The 20,465-nt window shown below is 45.1% G+C and overlaps 6 protein-coding genes across 6 annotated transcripts; 3 read left to right on the forward strand and 3 right to left on the reverse strand.

Moving 5' to 3' along the window:
• Positions 1-530: 530 nt before the first annotated feature.
• On the reverse strand, positions 531-2,826 carry LOC308183560 (scale keratin-like). Its single transcript, XM_080569771.1, has 2 exons — positions 2,713-2,826; positions 531-1,378 (listed from the first exon to the last, which is right to left on the reverse strand). Exon 2 carries the CDS (start codon positions 1,359-1,361, stop codon positions 885-887), a length of 477 nt encoding a protein of 158 aa, XP_080425897.1. The 5' UTR covers positions 1,362-1,378; positions 2,713-2,826; the 3' UTR covers positions 531-884.
• Positions 2,827-5,057: 2,231 nt separating this feature from the next.
• Positions 5,058-7,217, forward strand: LOC308183583 (scale keratin-like). Its single transcript, XM_080569794.1, has 2 exons — positions 5,058-5,179; positions 6,388-7,217. Exon 2 carries the CDS (start codon positions 6,405-6,407, stop codon positions 6,840-6,842), a length of 438 nt encoding a protein of 145 aa, XP_080425920.1. The 5' UTR covers positions 5,058-5,179; positions 6,388-6,404; the 3' UTR covers positions 6,843-7,217.
• A 1,449-nt stretch (positions 7,218-8,666) lies between these two features.
• Positions 8,667-10,318, reverse strand: LOC308183564 (scale keratin-like). The gene is made up of 2 exons (XM_080569776.1): positions 10,160-10,318; positions 8,667-9,521 (listed from the first exon to the last, which is right to left on the reverse strand). Exon 2 carries the CDS (start codon positions 9,502-9,504, stop codon positions 9,046-9,048), a length of 459 nt encoding a protein of 152 aa, XP_080425902.1. The 5' UTR covers positions 9,505-9,521; positions 10,160-10,318; the 3' UTR covers positions 8,667-9,045.
• A 2,642-nt stretch (positions 10,319-12,960) lies between these two features.
• Positions 12,961-15,060, forward strand: LOC308183561 (scale keratin-like). The gene is made up of 2 exons (XM_080569772.1): positions 12,961-13,058; positions 14,160-15,060. Exon 2 carries the CDS (start codon positions 14,181-14,183, stop codon positions 14,655-14,657), a length of 477 nt encoding a protein of 158 aa, XP_080425898.1. The 5' UTR covers positions 12,961-13,058; positions 14,160-14,180; the 3' UTR covers positions 14,658-15,060.
• A 2,804-nt stretch (positions 15,061-17,864) lies between these two features.
• Positions 17,865-18,985, reverse strand: LOC308183582 (feather keratin 4-like; the record flags this gene model as incomplete). Its single annotated transcript, XM_080569793.1, has 1 exon — positions 17,865-18,985. The coding sequence occupies exon 1, from the start codon at positions 18,315-18,317 to the stop codon at positions 17,865-17,867; it is 453 nt and encodes a 150-aa protein (XP_080425919.1). The 5' UTR covers positions 18,318-18,985.
• Positions 18,986-19,421: 436 nt separating this feature from the next.
• On the forward strand, positions 19,422-19,908 carry LOC308183630 (feather keratin 4-like; the record flags this gene model as incomplete). The annotated part of the gene is made up of 1 exon (XM_080569844.1): positions 19,422-19,908. One exon carries the CDS (start codon positions 19,422-19,424, stop codon positions 19,785-19,787), a length of 366 nt encoding a protein of 121 aa, XP_080425970.1. The 3' UTR covers positions 19,788-19,908.
• Positions 19,909-20,465: the final 557 nt, after the last annotated feature.

Below are 20,465 nucleotides of genomic sequence, written 5' to 3' on the forward strand. Positions count from 1 at the left end.
ATACTGAGAAATTATGCAAATGGTCCTTGTTGTGGTTTTGAAGTGTTGCATGCACACAAAATTACTGCCAAAAATTACTAGAGAGAGAAAATTTAACAATATGGACCCAGTCTGATCTGTGCTAGAGAGACATGGAATCTGAAATTCATTTGGCATCAACCACCGAGCTTCCATTAAGAGCTGTCATGGTGAAATTGTACAACATTGGATTACAAGTCTGCAGTGCAATAACTAAGGGCTCAATCTTCAGAGTGTGAACATGTAGTTCAAAGTATTATACCACAGACTCATGAGTGGGGAATCTAATAAGGTAACATGCAAAGAAAGCTGTTTTTCATCTATGGCAAGTACATTGTGACCATGTTGTTGTAGTTCAGTGATGAAACAGGTCTAGCAAGGGTGCTTTGTGAAGACTTTCACCGTGTGGGCAGGGTTTGCACAATATTATTGCAGCTCCATATACAACAGACAGTTTTACTCAAAAAAGTTGGCAAACTCAGAATGGATGAAAACAGTAAACCACAACACACTTATTTTAAATGATGCAATGGAATTTTAATGAGAATGAAAAGAACAAACATGTATCACAATATCAAGAATGTATATCCAAGATGTCAGAGTCAAATGCATTTTGAAAGACACCAAGTTACATGCCTCACTGCATTCAGACACCAGTATGATAACATAGAAGATAACAAGGAACTGAACCCATGAAGATATCAGAGAAGAATTCAAAGGAAAAAAGGAGAGGTTGGAGCCTGCAGAAGGCAAAGCACTGAACAGGATTTACAAGTGCTTGCACAAAGCTGACACTCCTCTACTCGCTGGCGAATCTGCATTTTGTTTTTCACAGGTACTTTATTCGGTGGATTTTCTTGTTGTGTTTAGCAGGGCCCACAGCTTCCACGGTGGTATCTGTTGTACCGGTAGGTGTAAGGGCTGCAATAGCCAGAACCGAAGGACCTACCATAGCCAGACAGGCCCCTGTAACCCAGGGAGGAGCCTCCATAGCCAGACAAGCCCCCATAGCCCAGGGAGGAGCCCCCAAAGCCATACAGACCCCTGTAACCCAGGGAAGAGCCCCCAGAGCCGTACAGACCCCCATAGCCCAGGGAAGAACCCCCAAAGCCTAGGGAGCCCCCATAACCCCCAAAGACGGGTGCTCCGGAGGATCCCACAACTGAATCCTGGGGGAAGGAGCTGAGGATGGGGCCAGGGAAGGTGACAGCAACTGGGGGTGGCTGGATCACGGTCGTGGAGTCAGGGCACTGCCGGACACAGGGCTCATTGCAGCTGTCAGCGATGGGCTGGGGGCAGCTGATGCCACTGTTGTAGGTGGGGCACAGATCGTAGCAAGACATCTTGTAGGGATGGAGGTCTGCAAAACACACTGATGAGTAAATTAAAGGTACAAATTCTATCGGAAAAAAAGTTTAAAAGTTGGACATGTGGACTAGAATAGCAGCTTTATCTTTCAGATCTTGGATGTACTTCCTTCTCTTCAGTACAATTTATGCAACAACTCTCCTTCTTGTAAAAATCAGCATTGCCCAGGTTGCACATTGAAAAGTCACTTCTTTTATAGTCTCATTCCTAATTTCTTATGCCTGCTTTCCTATAAGAAGTAGCTCTTTGTTCTCCCCAACTCCTGATCACTTACAAGAATATTATCTAGCACCTACTCTGCAAATTACTTCCACTATATTTTGCAGTCACTCTTACATTGTCCATATCTAAAAGGCTGTTTTATGCTTGTTTTATAATAGCAAAAACAAAGCAGAGTAACCTGAATACCAGTGAATCTCATGTGGTAAATTAATGGGTAGCTGGAATAACAACTCCGGGATATTGACTTGTAACTTGCTTCCAAAAGCAATAACTAAAATTGTTCTACCAGTATGATGAGCCTCCTATAAACACGGATTAAAGAAGGCATTCCCTGCCCTGAAGTGCTTGCAAAGTAGTTTGAGAGTCATAGGGTAGGTAAAAAGATTATTTGCGTGATTTCCCGGATGTGAAACTGGTACACTCAGCTACAGCTATGTCTCTACTGCAGATAAGTGTCTTGGGATCTGAGCACTTCAGAATGGTTATGACCATAGGATCCGATCTAGTCTCCAAGAAAAAACATGGGAAGACTGGGACTCAGTACCTTCTATTATAATAACAATTTTTTTTTTCATTAGAACTCTATTGGACCATAGAACCATAGAAAATATTAGATTAGAAGATATTCCTGAAGGTCATCTAGTCCAACTCCTTGCTCAAAGTAAGGACAATGTGAAGGGCAAGTTAAGATTTCCTAGTTTCATCTCTACATTCTTCAGACAATATTTCTGTATCCCTTCTGGGTAAGCCTGTCCCCTCAAAATATACATACATATAAATAGACACATATAAAAAATGTACATACAAATTCCTTAAAAAATTCCTAGTGACAAGAACAACTTTCTGCTGAAGTTTTGGACACTGCTTTGGTAGCTCAAGTTCGTATTAACAGGAAATGACCAATTTTGAAAATCCTAACTTTACCACTTTAAACCTGAATACATTGATGTCCGACACTAAATAAGAAAAATAAATTCACAGAGAAATAATCCAACATTATTAAGAATCTTAGTACATTTATGGATGATTCCATAAATATTGAATTAAAATAGTCTGGAAAAAGATACTTGGATTCTAGGAGAGATCACATAGAATGATACTTACCTTCTTCACGGGGGAGAATAAAGCAAGCAAAGTGGAATGAAGTGCCCTGGACTGGGAGAGTTTTTATACAGTTCCCTAGATGATGTGGATCACCTAAGGTACAATTTGTGCATATGCATAATTGGGGCAAACCCAAAACTAATATGACACGTAGGTCCTCAAAGTTTTGCTGACAGTTGGTTTGAACTCTCATGAAATATGATAAGTGCATTTCATCACAATAGTCTCTTTCATCTCAAATGATTAAATATCATATTAATTCCTGTTATCATTCCATTCACATCCTTGGTGGTATAACAGGAATAACGCTAATGCTTTCCATAGCTTCTCCATTATTAATGGCAAAACATGGCTGCTCACTGTGCGGCTCATCATCACTGTGGTCACCCAACGTGCACATATTTTTCCATTAGAAAACTAGGTTATCTGGAAATAAAATGGAGTTAATTGGAGCAACTTTGGGGGTCATAATTTTTTATCATTTGCACTTTCAGCTTCTCAACATGAGCCCAATATGACACCCAAAAGAAAGCATCCTAGGGGTATGCCGCAATAGAGACAGAGTAAACCTTTACATGGATTAAGGTTGATCGTTGACAGAATTGGAACAACCTGAGAAAAATGTGCAACTGAAAACGACAAATCTACACTGATTTCATGGCTTATGAAATCATGTATTTTTTCTATAAATTTGTATTTCACTTTATATTTCTTTATTGAAGAAAACAGTCATGAACTGTTTATAGCAAGGACACTAATGACCTTGAATTATGCATTTTAATGTGATGTAATTTCATAATTGCTAGGCACCTAAATCCAGGTACGTGTCATTAATTTAATTGTAAGAAAGCATTCTTAAACTATTAGTGGATAGTTTGCAGCATTTGAAAAGACTTGTTCCCTGGAAGCTTAGAAATATTGTCCAGAAAAAGTTCTAGCCACTTCAAAGGCTGAGAAACCCACCTCATAATTTATGGTAATCTATGGCATAGAATCTGCAGTATTAAAATAACACATCTGTAAACAAGGGAAAAAACAGCCTTTATTTTGCACGATATGTTCCAGGTTCATAATTGTTCTCTATTTGGAGAAACTGCCAGCTCAGCCTTGTTCTGGAGTTGTGGCTTACAGTGTATTACAGGTCATGGATTCCTGAGAATCAGTCAATAATTCAAAGCACTTCTGTCACATTTCATTTATTTCACATGTGGATCCATTTGTACTGAAAAAGCTTATGTTTCCTTGGGCCTATTAAATATTCTCAAAAACTGTCTTTGTGATAACAATATCAAACCAACAATACCTGGAAAAAATCTCTTTGACATTGCCAATCCCCTTGTAGCTTTAGTTAAATTCAGAAACTCATTCTATATTTTTCTTGAAACAGAAACAGAAACAGAAAAAAAAAGAAAAGGAAAAAGAAAAGCAAAAAGAGAAAGAGAAAGAGGAAAAGCGAAAAGGAAAAGGAAAAGGAAAAGGAAAAGGAAAAGGAAAAGGAAAAGGAAAAGGAAAAGGAAAAGGAAAAGGAAAAGGAAAAGGAAAAGGAAAAGGAAAAGGAAAAGGAAAAGGAAAAGGAAAAGGAAAAGGAAAAGGAAAAGGAAAAGGAAAAGGAAAAGGAAAAGGAAAAGGAAAAGGAAAGATTTCCTTCCTATCTGCTTTGTGAAATTGTGCAAACTTCTCCCCACACATTTTTGACAGAGAATCCAGCTGTCTGAGTGACTGATGGAAGGAGAAACGCATTCAGCTGGTATCTGTATGAAAAGAGCTCCCAGCACTCCAAAACTCAGGATTTGGCAGTTTTTCTGCTCAAATTTCAATTTCCACACAAGCCCTATCTAGAACACTAGACTGAAGCAAACCTTGCAGGTGCCTGGAATTGCTGCTGCTCTTCAGAGCTGAATTGTCCCCTTTTCGGCCACTACTGCCCCCCACGGGTGCCGAGGTCCCCACCTGTGGGTGGGGAAGCTAAGCATGCGGAAACCACCTCCAGCCTTCCTACACATTGAATTGACAGTCTTTAACTTCTGTTCTGGCAGGCTGTAATGTGAATTAGATGTACTTAAACAAAAATCCTGTCCATGACAGCAGTTTGTTGTTCTGATAAATCCATGAGACACTCTCCAGGCATTAAGTTAATACAAGAGGAGCCAGCTTAATAATTTCTGTTGTAATTTCAAAGAAGTGACTGGAATAATGCCAGATATTAATTTTCCACAACAAGCCACAAGATGAAAGAATTCTCTGTCATCTAATGTAATGTTTAGGCCCTTTTACAAGAGAATTTTGAAAGGTCTTATAAACTGCAATGATGAGCAAAGCAATGTCATCATTTTGATGGTTACATGTGTTTGACAACGGGGCGGGCAACCAGTGCTGATCTTGTACCTCCAGCTGCTCAGATAGAATATAAAAGCTCTTCTCTCTCATAGCTCTTCCAAACATTTCCCTTGACTTCTTGGTGTCTCAGGTAAGGCTGTTTCTTCTCTATTGCTATCACTGTATCTTTTTATTGCTGGTTTTAACTTCAGCTGATGTCCACCATCCATATTGTCAAGTGTATCAGCACTGCATTGGGATAGAGATCCTAATGTCAGCCCTGAGTTTGTAGATACACTTCCTTGGTGCGTGAGGCATTGCAGAGGTACTAGCTCGATGTCAGAAACACTGGGACATGCACAGCACTACCCTGACTGCAGTGCATTTACCCTGTTGCAAAGTTTGTATGTTGTGAGGTTCAGCATGTAATATGGGCATTACCAATGCAGACATCCATCCAACTTGAGATCAACAAGCTATGCATCTGAAGAAGCTTTGTGTGTTGTCCTGGTACAGCAAAGCTTCTGTCTGTCCTTCTGTCTTCCCTTTACCTTCTCACTTCCATGTTCTTCCTCAAAGCCCTGCTAGGGTCTTGCAGGACACAGTGGGCAGAGAAGAGTAAAACTGTAACTAGAGAAAATAGCTGAATTTATAGGAGAAAGTGTAGACTGAATTCTGGAGTTTACAGAGGAGTTCCTTTTTGTCCTGGGACTAGTAATTTCAGAAGAGTATTTTGAAAGACATTAGGGCCCACACTGTTGATTTTTATAATGAAATCTTATGGCTTGTATCAGTGCAGTGGCTGACTAGGTGGAAATTGAGATGATAATGCTACCATCTGTCCTTTATTTTCAGGTCAAATAGCTTTGTAAGCAATCCAAGCAGGGAAAACCCCATAATCTGTGTTCCAACAACCCTCAGAAAAATTGGAATGAGTGAGAAGAAAAAGCTACTGTAATTAAATTATATATAATAACCACATCTCGTGTAGACCTGATGAACCCAAATCCGGGTTTTCCTACTGACTCATCAAATGACGTGGAACAAAGTCACTTTGCTTCTCATTCTCAGTTTTATGTGTGGACATACATCTAAGTTCTCTGCTGGATCATCATGAGGGATGATAGTTTCAGAGCTAGTTTCCCATGTACTTTTCTAGATGTGGATGCTGTTTTTACAGAATTTTCAAAATTCTTTTTCAGAAAAAGAGGATTATGAAATAGAGCAAGCTTACAACTGGGAAATCAAGCTACTTATTCAAACTCCTATACTCATTAGCTAAATGCAAATTTCTATAACTATTTTTCTTTTCAAGTCTCTGTCTTCCACTTAGTGTCATTATCAGTGTGTGTTTTGCAGACCTCCATCCCTACAAGATGTCTTGCTACGATCTGTGCCCCACCTACAACAGTGGCATCAGCTGCCCCCAGCCCATCGCTGACAGCTGCAATGAGCCCTGTGTCCGGCAGTGCCCTGACTCCACGACCGTGATCCAGCCACCCCCTGTTGTCGTCACCTTCCCCGGCCCCATCCTCAGCTCCTTCCCCCAGGATTCAGTTGTGGGATCCTCCGGAGCACCCGTCTTTGGGGGTTATGGGGGCTCCCTAGGCTTTGGGGGTTCTTCCCTGGGCTATGGGGGTCTGTATGGCTCTGGGGGCTCCTCCCTGGGCTATGGGGGTCTGTATGGCTATGGAGGCTCCTCCCTGGGTTACAGGGGCCTGTCTGGCTATGGTAGGTCCTTCGGTTCTGGCTATTGCAGCCCTTTCACCTACCGGTACAACAGATACCGCCGTGGAAGCTGCGGGCCCTGCTAAATCACGCAGAAATATCCCATGTGAAGAATAACTAGCAGCTCAGAGATAAAATTTTGATCCACAGCAGTGGTCTCAAAAGAGATGTTGTGAAGTCATGATCAACGCAACCTGCTGCAGTGGAGCTGGGAGCGCACAGTACATCTTTAATTTCTTCACCTCTATTCATGGTCTCCTTTTTTCTTCCATCTATGCGTATAGTTGATGGGGTAAAATATGTAATTTCTACTCCTATGAAATTGCACTTTGGTGTCCAGCTGAAGAGTAATTATGGATGGTCCTGTCTGCACTCTAATGTTTATGCTTGGTATTGTGTAATGCTTTTCTGTGAAAGTTTTTCTCATTAAAGTGATTCTTCTCTGCATCAAAGAAATCAAATTTTGGTTTTAATTTCTGCTAGTATGGATAAAAGTTTTTCCCTCTAGACAGGGAAAATTCTTTCTGAAGAGAGAATCTCAAATCTTTACACTGTATAAGCTTGAGAAGTACAGCTGAAGTGATGCAGACATTAGTGAAGATAATCATCCTTTGCTGCACGGAGTGCACATATTTGCAAGCAGAAATCCTCCCTCCCCAGCTGGCCTGGGTTACAATGACAACAGAATGTTTAGAAAATAGCTAAACTAAACCTCCCTCCCCTAGTGGGCCATTGCATGATCTTCCCTAATTATAGTAGCAGCAGAGCCAGGGGCTTGGCTGAGCAGGATTTGAGGCAGATTATGGGAGAAATGGGTCACATCTGAGGCCCTCAGGTGTGAAGGATGAGCCTGAATGGGAAGGAATTTAGGGAGGGGGGAAGGGACTAGTGCAGATTATTGGCATGGGGCTGCTGAGATGGGGGAAGACAGGAGGAACTGCACCAAGAAGAGCCCTCCATGTGGGCTCTCTGAGGGACATCTTGGATGAGAAATATCAAAGGAAAGGGTGGAAGGTCAGGAGAAGCTGGAAGTCAGAGTTGTAGAATAAGTGGGCTGAAAATACAGGTTTCTGTTGAAAGGAGCTCCCATATAGGAGGAACAGAGAAATATGGTGCTGAGGATGCATATATGGGGTTATGATCTTTTTCTGCTGTTCTTGCTAGCAAAGATGAATTAGTTGTTGGTGTGGCTGTATGGAGAAACAGTTGTGTCCCGTCCCCCCCCTTCCTTCCCCCCCCCCCCCCCCCAAAAACAAACAAACAAACAAAAAAAACAACAAAACATCTCTGACATCTTAGATTTCCTAAGCATGTAAAAAGACCATTAGCCACACTTAAAGCTTAGAAGTTTCATTGCACTGCCTGGAAAACATTCTTTAAGGGTTTGACAGAAAGCTCAATTTTCTGCAACATCTGTCGTGATGACAGAGTTTGAGTGGTTGAGTGAGCACCTGAAGTTCAAGGAGATAAATCAAAGACTTGTCTGGAAGAAGAAATTATTAGTGAATTCTAATATCTTTAGGAAAACATTTAAATTCAATAATCTATTATTTCATTTCTCTAACACTGCTATTCTCTAGTGGGTGCACTACCTTAATCTTTCTGGGAGGCCATATTCTTAAAAAATGTTAGTTTGTATTTGAAAAATGGAGAGACTACGATAACTCTTTCTGTACTTCTTTCAGTCCATGACTATTGCAGAGGGGTTGGAATTAGATGATCTTTAACATCCCTTCTATCCCAAAGCATTCTATGATTCTGTGCTCAGTGTTTGCACACTGCTCTTTTACACTTGAAATCCTTAATTTTCTTACTTTCAGGATGTGACCAGGCTGTACAGCTGTTACAGGCTTTTCATCAGACAAATAATTACAGTAAAAACATGAGAAAAGAACACCAGAATGTGGCAATTTTGATGCAACAAACTTTTAATTAAAGTGAGAAAAAGAATACATTTCCAGAGTTTCCAAGAGGTATGAAAATGGTCTCCAGCCAGGGATACGTTCACATGATTGGTTTTCTTTCCCATGTCTTAGTTGATGTGAAAAAACAGGAACCATTATCTCCAAGTTTTTGTTACACTTTTATCCTGGGCAATATGGAAATGGAAGGGGAGAAGCACTGGATCATAAAATGAAAACAGAATTAAGGGGGAGAAATTCAATCGGGGCTGAAGGAGCACATCTCCATGTTCTTAAACCAGAACAGTGAAAGCTTGGAGGTCTTCAGTTGCGACCCCGTTGCATGTTGTCTGTTGGTTCTCACATGAAGGGAACATTACTGCATGATTTAGCAGGGCCCACAGCTTCCACGGCGGTATCTGTTGTACCGGTAGGTGTAAGGGCTGCAATAGCCAGAACCGAAGGACCTACCATAGCCAGACAGGCCCCTGTAACCCAGGGAGGAGCCTCCATAGCCAGACAAGCCCCCATAGCCCAGGGAGGAGCCCCCAAAGCCATACAGACCCCCATAGCCCAGGGAAGAGCCCCCAGAGCCATACAGACCCCCATAGCCCAGGGAAGAGCCCCCATAACCCCCAAAGACGGGTGCTCCGGAGGATCCCACAACTGAATCCTGGGGGAAGGAGCTGAGGATGGGGCCAGGGAAGGTGACAGCAACTGGGGGTGGCTGGATCACGGCCACGGAGTCAGGGCACTGCCGGAAACAGGGCTCGTTCCCGCTGTCAGCGATGGGCTGGGGACGGCTGATGCCACTGGTGTAGGTGGGACACAGGTCGTAGCAAGACATCTTGTAGGGTTGGAGATCTGCAAAACATGGACATTTATGTTAACATTAGAGAAATATCAAACATTAGATTATGATGAAGCAGTCCAACAGGGCATCAGTAATACATCCGAGAAAAAAACATCTTCTATTACTATTCTTTTTTAGCATTGTAATTTGGAGTCTGGTCTTAACTTTAAGATAGTAAAGTGATGTACTTTTTGATTGTGATTTATTTATTTTTCTTTTATTTGCAGGTAAGCTAATTTCAATAGTATAGCATTACTACTTGTTGATATTTTCTTAAGTTGGATCTTTAATGCTACTAACTCAGCAGAATTCTGTTGAACGCAGCCAGAATTATGGCAATGTATATGAACTACGTTTTTTATGTCCTAAAACACTATTATGGAGTCATAGATAGTCAAGGAAATCTCTTCAGCTGTAAGATGCTAGAGGCTTGCAATTAAAAACTGCTTAAAATATCCCAATGTCCTTTTCTGGAACCTGGCTTCAGCAGGGCCCCGTAATGAATGAAAAAATAAACATTATTTTCAGAAGCAAACAATTTACAGATCACTGACAGCCTGGCAGTCCTGAAGAGGACTTGGTTCTAAGTTAAAACTAGGATTTTCTGACAACAAATTAATTTTTGCAGTTTGAGAGAAATCAGACTTACCCAATTCACGAAGGCGAGCAAAGTGAGAGAAGTGGATAGAAGGACCTAGTGGAGAGAGCTTTTATACAGTTTCTTCAATTGCCTGGGGGATATTAGGCATCCCGTGCTTGAGTTCATAATTAGGTACCAACCCAAAATTGTAGGACACGTAGTTTCTCTAAGTGCTGAAATAGTTTTTGCTTTTTGTTTGTGCATTGCAGGCACTTCAAACCCACACATAGCGTGACATGCACACTCCACCGCAGGCATCACCATTATCTCTGGGAATTATTTTTTATTATTCCATTGCTCTTTAGGGGAGGAAGTGAGCTGACTCGACTTATTTAAGAGTCCTGCATTATTAAGATGACAGGAGTACAGTAATTTCTTTTGTACGGTTACAGGTCTTTTAGTGTAATCAATTCAGGTGACAGTACACCTGGAGACAAAATGGGATTTCTTTTAGGAGCTCACATAAAGACTAGAGACTTTCTGCAAGCTTAGCACTTCTATCTCCAAATATGCATTACAAGGCAAATGCGGTCAGGAACAGGAATATCTTTTAGTGACTTTCGGAGAATTTTCTACTCGTTGTCTGTCTTTCCTGGGAACAGAGAAATATTTCAGCTGGCAATAACAAGTCTCTCTGGAAACAATTATTTTTTCTGATTTTTCTTTTTTCTTGGAGCTTCACTTTCCTTTATATTATTACATTTTCTTCTTCCATTGCTATTTGTGAGGGATACGTATCTAGGAATACAGGAGTACAAGAACCAAGTAAATCAGTTTTTAAGGTGTAAATACTGAAAGGAAGTCTAGTGCTGATACAATATGAAGACAGAGACTATCATTCCATGGGCCTTTTTTTTGGTGTCATTAAAAGTTCAGTTAATATATGCAGATTTCTTCTTGTGTACCGATGTATACTGCAATAAAAAGGAAGCTATTTTTTTTTTTAAGAGAATCAAGTAAAGGAAGGTCCAAAAAGTGTTATAACCATGAACTGATTACATGAAAGACTCAAGTGACCTTAACTTACTTATTTTAATGTGATATTTTAATGTGACAATCTCTCATAATAGGGGGTGTAAGCATCTAGGCATCCTTTTTATATAATTATGACGCAGTAAATACAAGCCAGTAATGGCTGTTTGTAAGGTATTAGAAAATCCCTTGGAATGTCCTCATAAATCTTTGAGACATTTTTATTCAGTATTACAGTTCAGGAAATCTCCTTATGCATCTCCAGTGTTGGAAAAGCTCATAATTTAGAAATAATATGTGATATGAAGATAACTATGTTGATAATTACAATTATTATGATAACCATCATAATGATATGGTATTAAAATAATGCCATAAAGAAAGAAACCTCAGCAAAAGCCAGCCTTTGCTTTTCCCAGTGGATTCCCAGCTCATAATTGCTGTCTACTGAGAGATGCTGTCAATCACGGTTTTTGCTGCAAGACCAGCTGTAGACCAGGATCGAGGACTCCTGAGGAGCAAGCTAAGAATTAAAGGAATTTCAGGAAAATGTACCCTTTCAAACTTGTGGATCAAATTGAGCTGAAATTTTTGAGTATCCCACAGTGCTCATTTCAGATATTCACTGTGAATCTGTCCATTTAAGTGTCGCTTCAATGATACTTTGATACCTAAAAGGTTGTGTTATTTTCTGTTTGAAATACAAGTGAAATAAGAGCAGCAGAATGCCCTTTAACAACAGTGAACAGTCTTTGATTTACACAGAAGGTCTCAGCAGTTTTGAACAGCCAAAGAAAACCTGTTCAATGTCACTGCAGATATGCCAGAAGGACAGAGGTAAAACGGAGAAGATGAGCAGACAGGACACCAGGATTCACGTACTCTGGGATGAATTCACTGAATTGTTAATGCTATTGGTCTGTGGCTTAGGCAGCCTGTAACTCTGAAATCTCACTTCAAAGCTCTCCTCTTCACTTCAAAAAAAAAAAAAAAAAAGAAAAGAAAAAAAGAAAAAAAAAAGCTTCAAAGGCTTCATTTCTAAATATTTACATTTGGGTTTTCTACTATATATCTCCTACAAAAACACATAGTTATTGCTTTGTCACAAATTCAGATGTTAATTCAATGTGCATTTTGATGATTATTGTTTTAAGCTCTCCATCCTTAAAAATATAAATATCTCTCCCTTCAGAACCAAACTCAGCTTTAAGTTCAAGTCTGAAGGTCAGGTAAAATGTAAAGACTGTTTAGGACCTCTGCCACTAGGTGTTCAGGGACGCTTGCAATATAGCTTGATTCAAAGGGTGTAGAGACGCCTCCATGGATTGCAATGTGAACTTTATCACATCTCAGAAAAAAACACCAAGCACACAGAAAATATTGCCTGCCTTCCTGAGGATTTAGTTATATTATTAACTAATTTATTTTCTCCTTATGAAGAAAGAAACCTTGTGTAAGGTATTTGATAGAAACAACTCACAGCAGGTTATTTCTGATATATCATCATCATATGAGAGAGCAAAAGAAGAATTAACTATGTATAAGCAGCTTAATACATGGTGCAACTCCAAAGAGGATAGAAAACTAATATTAATTTCACAAATCATATTTTACGATGAAAGATGTATTCATTTCACCCATCACTGTTTTAAATGAAAGACAAAAACAAAAAAAAAAAGAAAAAAAAAGAAAGAAAAGTGTAATGTAATGGTTGTGTTATGTTACATGATAATTGGAATCAAGTAATAAAAAAAAACAAAGCAAAAGAATTTCATCACTTTGTGGAGGTATCAATACAAAAAAATGTTGTGTCAGCTAATTGCCTCCACATTCACAAAACCTGCCTCTCATCCCTCAGGCAGTCTGCAGTGTATAAAAGCACTCTCCACTCAGGGTTCTTCCAACCTCATCTCTTCATTCGTTCTCAGTGAATTTGGTAAGTCTGAATCTGCTCTTTACAACTATCATGCCTCTTTGTTATACAATTTAATCGTGGATGGTCACTTCAATTTGTACTAGTAGATAAAATTTTAGATGAAAAGATAAAGTTTACAAAAATTATTCACAGGGCTATGGATAGGTGTTTTCCACATTCAGGGCGGGCATTTAATTTCAAAGTCAACCAAAAGTTTCTTGAAATGGCATAAAAAATTCATTATCAGTTTACTTCCAACAGCTGAAGAATTGATGTGACTAGTTAAATACACATTCCTTCTTTTCTTTTTGTTTATATGTGTTTCTGGAAATAAAACTTTGAAAAAGCTTAAATCTTCATGGCTGATGGGAATGTTTTCAGCCTAGAAGCAGAACCTCCATTATGTACAGTTTATTATAGATCATTCAGGTTGCTTTTATGTTAATTCAAGATAAACAGGCATGAAAGAGATCAGAGATCAGGCACTGAGTTAGACAGAGGAAGACACAGAAAGGAAATGAGAGATGCTGAAAATGTGCTGTTACAGATTGATTTAACAAAGAGAAAGAGGGGGGTCATGGAGAGAATTCAAGGATTGGCAGATGAACAGATGTTTCTTGGTGTTAAAGAGGACAAGTCATTGAGGGTGAGACTGGCAAAAGATCTCAGAGCTCAGTATCAAAACAGTGTTGCTAAACGAGTCATAAATCTCAGTGCCCTGTTTCAATGTTTGGAAACTGGAGACAATAATGTTTGCAATTCCCTTGTAATGGTCTCATCAAACAAGTTACTGAGCAAATATGAATAGGCAATGATTTATAATCCCTGTTTCCACAAGGCTCAGCACCAAGGAGATCAGTGGGTAAGATGAGCCAGAGTCATGAAATCATGCATAACACGAAACCCCATTCTTGGGGAGTCCAATTCCTTGCTGATCCAATGACTCACCAAAGCATATCAGCAAATAATTTTGCTACTGCTTCAATTTTCAATTCTAATATACATGGGTAAATTGGTGTATCTCAAAGCACTTTTGTCCAAGCAAAACAGAGAACTCTGTAGTGCTTTTAGGTGTGCAAAAAATGCATTGTGCTTACTAAAATCAATATTTGTATCTTGAAGGTTGAGCTCCATCCCTACAAGATGTCTTGCTATGACCTGTGTCCCACCTACAACAGTGGCATCAGCTGCCCCCAGCCCATCGCTGACAGCGGGAACGAGCCCTGTGTCCGGCAGTGCCCTGACTCCGTGGCCGTGATCCAGCCACCCCCAGTTGCTGTCACCTTCCCTGGCCCCATCCTCAGCTCCTTCCCCCAGGATTCAGTTGTGGGATCCTCCGGAGCACCCGTCTTTGGGGGTTATGGGGGCTCCCTAGGCTTTGGGGGCTCTTCCCTGGGCTACGGGGGTCTGTATGGCTCTGGGAGCTCTTCCCTGGGTTACAGGGGTCTGTATGGCTTTGGGGGCTCCTCCCTGGGCTATGGGGGCTTGTCTGGCTATGGAGGCTCCTCCCTGGGTTACAGGGGCCTGTCTGGCTATGGTAGGTCCTTCGGTTCTGGCTATTGCAGCCCTTACACCTACCGGTACAACAGATACCGCCGTGGAAGCTGTGGGCCCTGCTAAATCATGCAGTAATGTTCCCTGCATGATAGAGAATTGGCAAATGAGTGATATGACCTCGATCCTCAACTGGGCTCCTGAGTAAGGGGCAGAACATCGAAACTTTCTGCTTAATGCAGTGGAGTCAGAATAGCTCCATAAATGACCTTCTTCATTTCTCTTTTCGTTTCCTTTTCTATCATGTGTTTCATATCCTCCTGTTTGCCCCCACTAGTGCCCAACTCTGTGACTCCAGTGCTGCCCCCCAGGGCCCTTTCTTGGCCCTGTACCGGCCACCGCCTGGGAGAAGCCTGAAGGAAGAACGCCTCTCTGGAAGCCCCAGGCACCACCTGCCTGTCTGGGCCTTGCTTGCGTCTCTGTGCTTGTGTCCTTTCCTGCCTTGACAATAAAGCAAGCCTGCATCCAATGCCTGCCTCTCCGCCTTTCCTTTCCAGGCCCCGCGGGGGCTCCAGGGCTCCCTCCCCCTGCACATGGTCCCTTTGGTGTCCCAGCCCCCTGAAGAGCCTGGACGCCCTGGCAGAAGCCCCTGGCAGCCCTGGCTCCCACACTGAGGGCTGCAGCCCTGGGGAAACCCCGTGACCCTGGCAGCTCTGCCTCAGGTGGTCCTACTGCAAAGGAAGCTCTCTGCGCAGTCTTTCTTTGCCACTGAGATGAAATTATCATCTTGCATCTCCCCTACACTAATTATTCTAGCTGTCAGACTTCCAGTGGTTAGTAAAATGTTTAAAGTTTTTAGAGTTTAGTGATGGCATTCCTTTTATTTTTACCTCCTCTTAAATGAGTTACTAGAAATCTTCTCACTGTGTTCTCATACGAAGTAAAACCCTGGCCTGAAGTTCTGTCAGGTTGTATTCAGAAAAGGAACAATAGAAGGAAGATAAAAAATGGGATACAATTATTAAGATAAGTATCTGATGAGCAATGATCAAGCTCTACTTCTTTTTTGTTAATCGCTGCTATGATAACAGTTGCCTCAGGGAAGTTCTGGCCAAGCTGTACGTCAGCTGGGTGAAACAAGTAGAAAATGAACTAATTCTTTGCAGGGGCTTTAGGTATTACTTTGCACACTCTTTCAAAGAAATGCTGCATCCATGAACATATGACTTCTTGATCTTAGCCCTCTGTCAGTATTATGGAGTAGCAAGCCAGACTTTAATAGGTAATTTCACTGTCCTCCAAAAGTATCTGGGTATGTCAGGTGGCCCCATGCTATATGTAGTAACGAGTTGAAAACAAAAGAAGCCTGACTATCATATTCATGAATCTTGCTTTTATTTTAAGATATTATTTAATGTTTACCAATTAACAAATATTTATTAGGAACATTTCAATGAAAAAGGACCCTCACCAAAAGCCTCTCTTTCTCCCCTGTCTGCTCAGTTTGCAACTCCACCTGTCCTCCTTGTTTTAGGCTTTTTGGTGAGGGCCTGTAGGGTGCTGGGATGCAGCTGGAGCCTGCAGGGGTCAGATGAGAGCACAGCTACGGGCAGAGTGTGCCAGGGATGGGTGAGCAGCCCAGGCAGCTAGGGTGGAGAAGGGCTCCTGCCTTTTGGTGCAAGGAGATGGCTGTCCATTTCTACCACTGCTCTCCAGTCTCACACAACTTGAAGGAAGGGCACTGCTGCCAGGATTTTGCTGCAGCAACTATTATCTTGCCTTGTGCCACACTAGCCCTGCATCTCCTCAGCTCAGGCAGCTCTTGTGATAAGCAAAGCCCTCTTTCCTCCCAAAATGGGGATGACTGATTTCCTCTCTGTTTTTCTTCTCAACACCAGGATCCCTGTTCTCATGCAGAGCCTCTAAGAGGTACTTTGATGGTAAACACCTGGCCACCGGCTACCAAATTTTCAATTGACTTGATGAGACAGTGACAGGCAAAGTACCAGCCAGTTCTCAACTAGATGCATATTGTGTTAGACAGCAAGCACCTAGCCTAAGATAACAAGACTGGTGAGAGCTATTAGCACCCAGCTAACATGATTGCATAGCTTTTATTTGGGCTGGATGCATATTCAGAGTGAGGTCATGTCTGCTTGCAAAACAGGACATAGACACAGAGAGAAAAGGTATCTCTAATGTTACATGAGAGTTAGAGGAATGGAGGGAGGTTACTGGTTGATTACTCAAGGCCGTCTTGGAAAACCTCTAATTATATATTTGCATTAATGGCATTGGCACATAATTTGGGAGCATTCCGTTTTACATGCTGTTAACTTAAAGCTGACTGACATTAAAAAGGAGAGAATCAAACTTAAAGACTGGAAAAGCAAGATGGTTTAATACATGGGAGTGACAGTAACGGGATGTTTTCAGTAACAGCACAAAGCCATGCACCTGCTGACAATGGAGAAAAGATTCTGGTGTAATACGGGCTATAATGAGAAAGAAAACACAAAAGAAGAAAAGCTATCTGCATAGCCACAAATAATTGATTGTATGGTACAAGTCAAGCTCCCCACTCCATTTAAATTGCAACAATGGAGTAAGAGAAATATTCTTCTACTGCTTAGGAAAGAAAAAAAAGACTTCTCTTGAGCACAGTATATGTGATACGAATATGAAAACAAACAAACAAACAAACAAAAAACCAAAAAAGAACAAACAAACAAAAGAGAAAGTAGTTCTTCTCTCATTGGTAAGAAGAACAAAAATTCCTGGTAAAATAAGGCGATATATGAATTTGCTCTTAACCAGCCAAAAAGCACAAGTAACCAGGGCAAACAACACTAAAAACAAAATGAGAAGGAGGAAGACAGAAGTGGATGCAGGAAACCTTTATTGTGCCCAGCACGGCAGGAGAAGTGGACAGAGAGCAGGGGCAGGAGCCAGCGAGGCTGGCTGTAGTGTGTCGGGGGGACAGAGGATCTTTTCCACAGCGTGGCTTCTGGTTGCGCAAGCCCCGGCGGTGCGGCAGTGCGGCTCGGGAGGACTTGGCCCATGGGCCCCACAGGCCTTGAAGGGTCCTGCTCTTGCCGCAGAGAGCAGGAAGGGGGAAGGGAGAGGGGGAGAGCAGAGGGCAAACCGGGCACAAGGCCCTGGCTGTGGAGGAAGGAGAAGAAGCAGAGGGCGGGAGAGGTCAAAGGGGCCGGCACTGCCGTTGCCCAGGCCTTGGCTGGGGCTGCAGACGTTCAGTGCTCCTCAGCACCCCGTGCCCATAAGGACAACCATGCGTCGGGGCAGCTGACAAGGGGTGTGGGGCAGGGCCTGGCTTTAGCAGGGCCCACAGGTGTCCCACAGCTTCTTGCTGTAGCGCGGCAAGAGGTAGGGGCTGCAGGCGGGAGAGGCGTAGGGCCTGCCAAAGGTACAGAGACCCCCCGAGCCCTGGGTGGCCCCCGCGCCGTAGAGGCCCCCCAGCCCCAAGGAGCCCCCAAAGGCGGGTGCCCCGGAGGAGCCCACCACGGCTTGCTGGGGGAAGGAGCTGAGGATGGGGCCGGGGAAGGTGACGACGACAGGGGGTGGCTGGATGAAGGCCGTCGAGTCGGGGCACTGCCGCGCGCACAGCTCGTTGCAGCTCTCAGCGATGGGCTGGGGGACGGCGACGCTGGTTTTCGGCGCGTACAGGTCGTTGCAAGCCATCTTGGTGTGAGAGAGCTGAGCCTGCAATGCAAAGCCCCCAGGGCCGGTGCTGTGAGTGAGGAGATGCCCTGGCAGAGCAGGGCCCATGCCCCAGCCAGGGGGCTCCCTCCTCAGCCCGCCCCGGCTCTCCACGCCTGCTCCCCGTGTGCCCGCGGCCCTCGCCTGCCCCCACAGAGCCCCTCTGCCCACAGCGCCTCCGGCAGGGCTCCCGTGGCCAGGGAGCCCCACGCCGGACCCTGCCCGAGGAGGCCCCACCACCCACCCTTTTCCCGAGCAGAGCCAGGCAGGAGCAGCGGATGCCAGCGCTTGCCCAGGACCACGCTTTTATGGGGGCTGGCGAGTGCGGGGAGGAGCTGGCCGCGCTGGGGGCACGTGGCCCATGGTGGCCGAGCCCCGCACTCCTCCCTGCACGCCACGGGGCTGTTGTGCTGACGCCTGTTCCTCACCAGCCCCCACCCGCTCCCTCAGCCCCTGCAATTACCCCGCTCGGACGCTCGCCAGCCCTCACCTAATGGGCAAATTAGCCCCGCTGCCGTCTCATCCCCTGCGTGCCTAAGAGGGCAGGGAGCGTGACAAAGGCGGGCTGCCAGCACCCTGAGTGCCACAGCTCTTCCCCAGGGGCTTGGTCTCGGGGCGGCCCCGTGCCCGCTGTGGAGAGCCCCAGGGCAGAGCCGCAGGGTCGCGGCGCTGGGCAAGAAGCAGCCACACGCCAGCGCCTCCATGACGTACGCACTGGAGTTGTTATCTCCAGAGGGGCGAGGTAACGAAACGCCAAATCAAAGGCGCTCCTCTCGGGCACTGCCTGCTCAGCACCACGCATTTGGCCCGCCAAGTGGAAAGGGGAGGGAAGCCAGCAAAGGGGCCTGTGCTGGTCCGGACAGGGGATGCTGACTCAGGGAGGGCAGGAGCAGGACAGCCTGGCCTCGGCAGGAGGGAGTGCCGCCTCTGCCCATTGGCCCAGCGGGCGCTGCGCAATGGCGGGGCCTGGATAAAAGCTCGGCCTGTGCGGGGCTCTCGCAAGCACTGCTCTGGCCACCTTCTGCTTGGGGAACAGGGTAAGTCTGCGAGCGCTTCTCCTCCTCCCCCGGCTCCTGCCCCTGGCCCCTACGCCTCGGCCTGGGCAGCTGCCCTCTACTGCTCCCTCGCATCGCACTCTGTGCCCTCTTGCAGAGCACCGTCCAGTCCCACAAGATGGCTTGCTACGACCTGTGCCCGCCAAAAACCAGCGTCGCCATCCCCCAGCCCATCGCTGAGAGCTGCAACGAGCTGTGCGCGCGGCAGTGCCCCGACTCGACGGCCTTCATCCAGCCACCCCCTGTCGTCGTCACCTTCCCCGGCCCCATCCTCAGCTCCTTCCCCCAACAAGCCGTGGTGGGCTCCTCCGGGGCACCCGCCTTTGGGGGCTCCCTGGGGCTGGGGGGCCTCTACGGCGCGGGGGCCACCCAGGGCTCGGGGGGCCTCTGCACCTTTGGCAGGCCCTATGCTTCTCCCGCCTGCAGCCCCTACCTCTTGCCGCGCTACAGCAAGAAGCTGTGGGACACCTGTGGGCCCTGCTAATGCCAGGCCCTGCCCCACACCCCCTGCCAGCTGCCCCGACGCATGGCTGACCTCGTGGGCACGGGGTGCTGAGGAGCGCTGAGCATCTGCAGCCCCAGCCAAGGCCTGGGCAATGGCAGTGCCGGCCTCTTTGGCCTCTCCCGCCCTCTGCTGCATCCTATTTCCTCCACAGCCAGGGCCTTGTGCCCGGTTTGCCCTCTGCTCTCCCCCTCTCCCTTCCCCCTTCCTGCTCTCTGCGGCAAGAGCAGGACCCTTCAAGGCCTGTGGGGCCCATGGGCCAAGTCCTCCCGAGCCGCACTGCCGCACCGCCGGGGCTTGCGCAACCAGAAGCCACGCTCTGGAAAAGATCCTCTGCCCCCCCGACACGCCGCAGCCAGCCTCGCTGGCTCCTGCCCCTGCTCTCTGTCCACTTCTCCTGCCGTGCTGGGCACAATAAAGGTTTCCTGCATCCACTTCTGTCTCTCTCTTCCTCTCTCTGTGTTCCGAGTCAGGAAAGCAGCGGTGGGGGGGGCATAGCGGAGGCTCCGGGGGAGGGCAAATGCTGGTGCTGAGAGGCCCAGGCCATTAGGGCAGAGAGCAGGAGAGGTGCTGGCAGTTCTGCTTTGCCTGGCCTTCTCTGCCCGGGAGCGTGACCAGCTCTGCCAAGTGGCGCTGCTCCGCAGAAGCGAGGCACCGTCT

The sequence above is a fragment of the Anser brachyrhynchus genome (genome assembly GCF_964034855.1).
Source record: "Anser brachyrhynchus genome assembly, chromosome: 28".
NCBI classification, from domain to species: Eukaryota; Metazoa; Chordata; class Aves; order Anseriformes; family Anatidae; genus Anser; species Anser brachyrhynchus.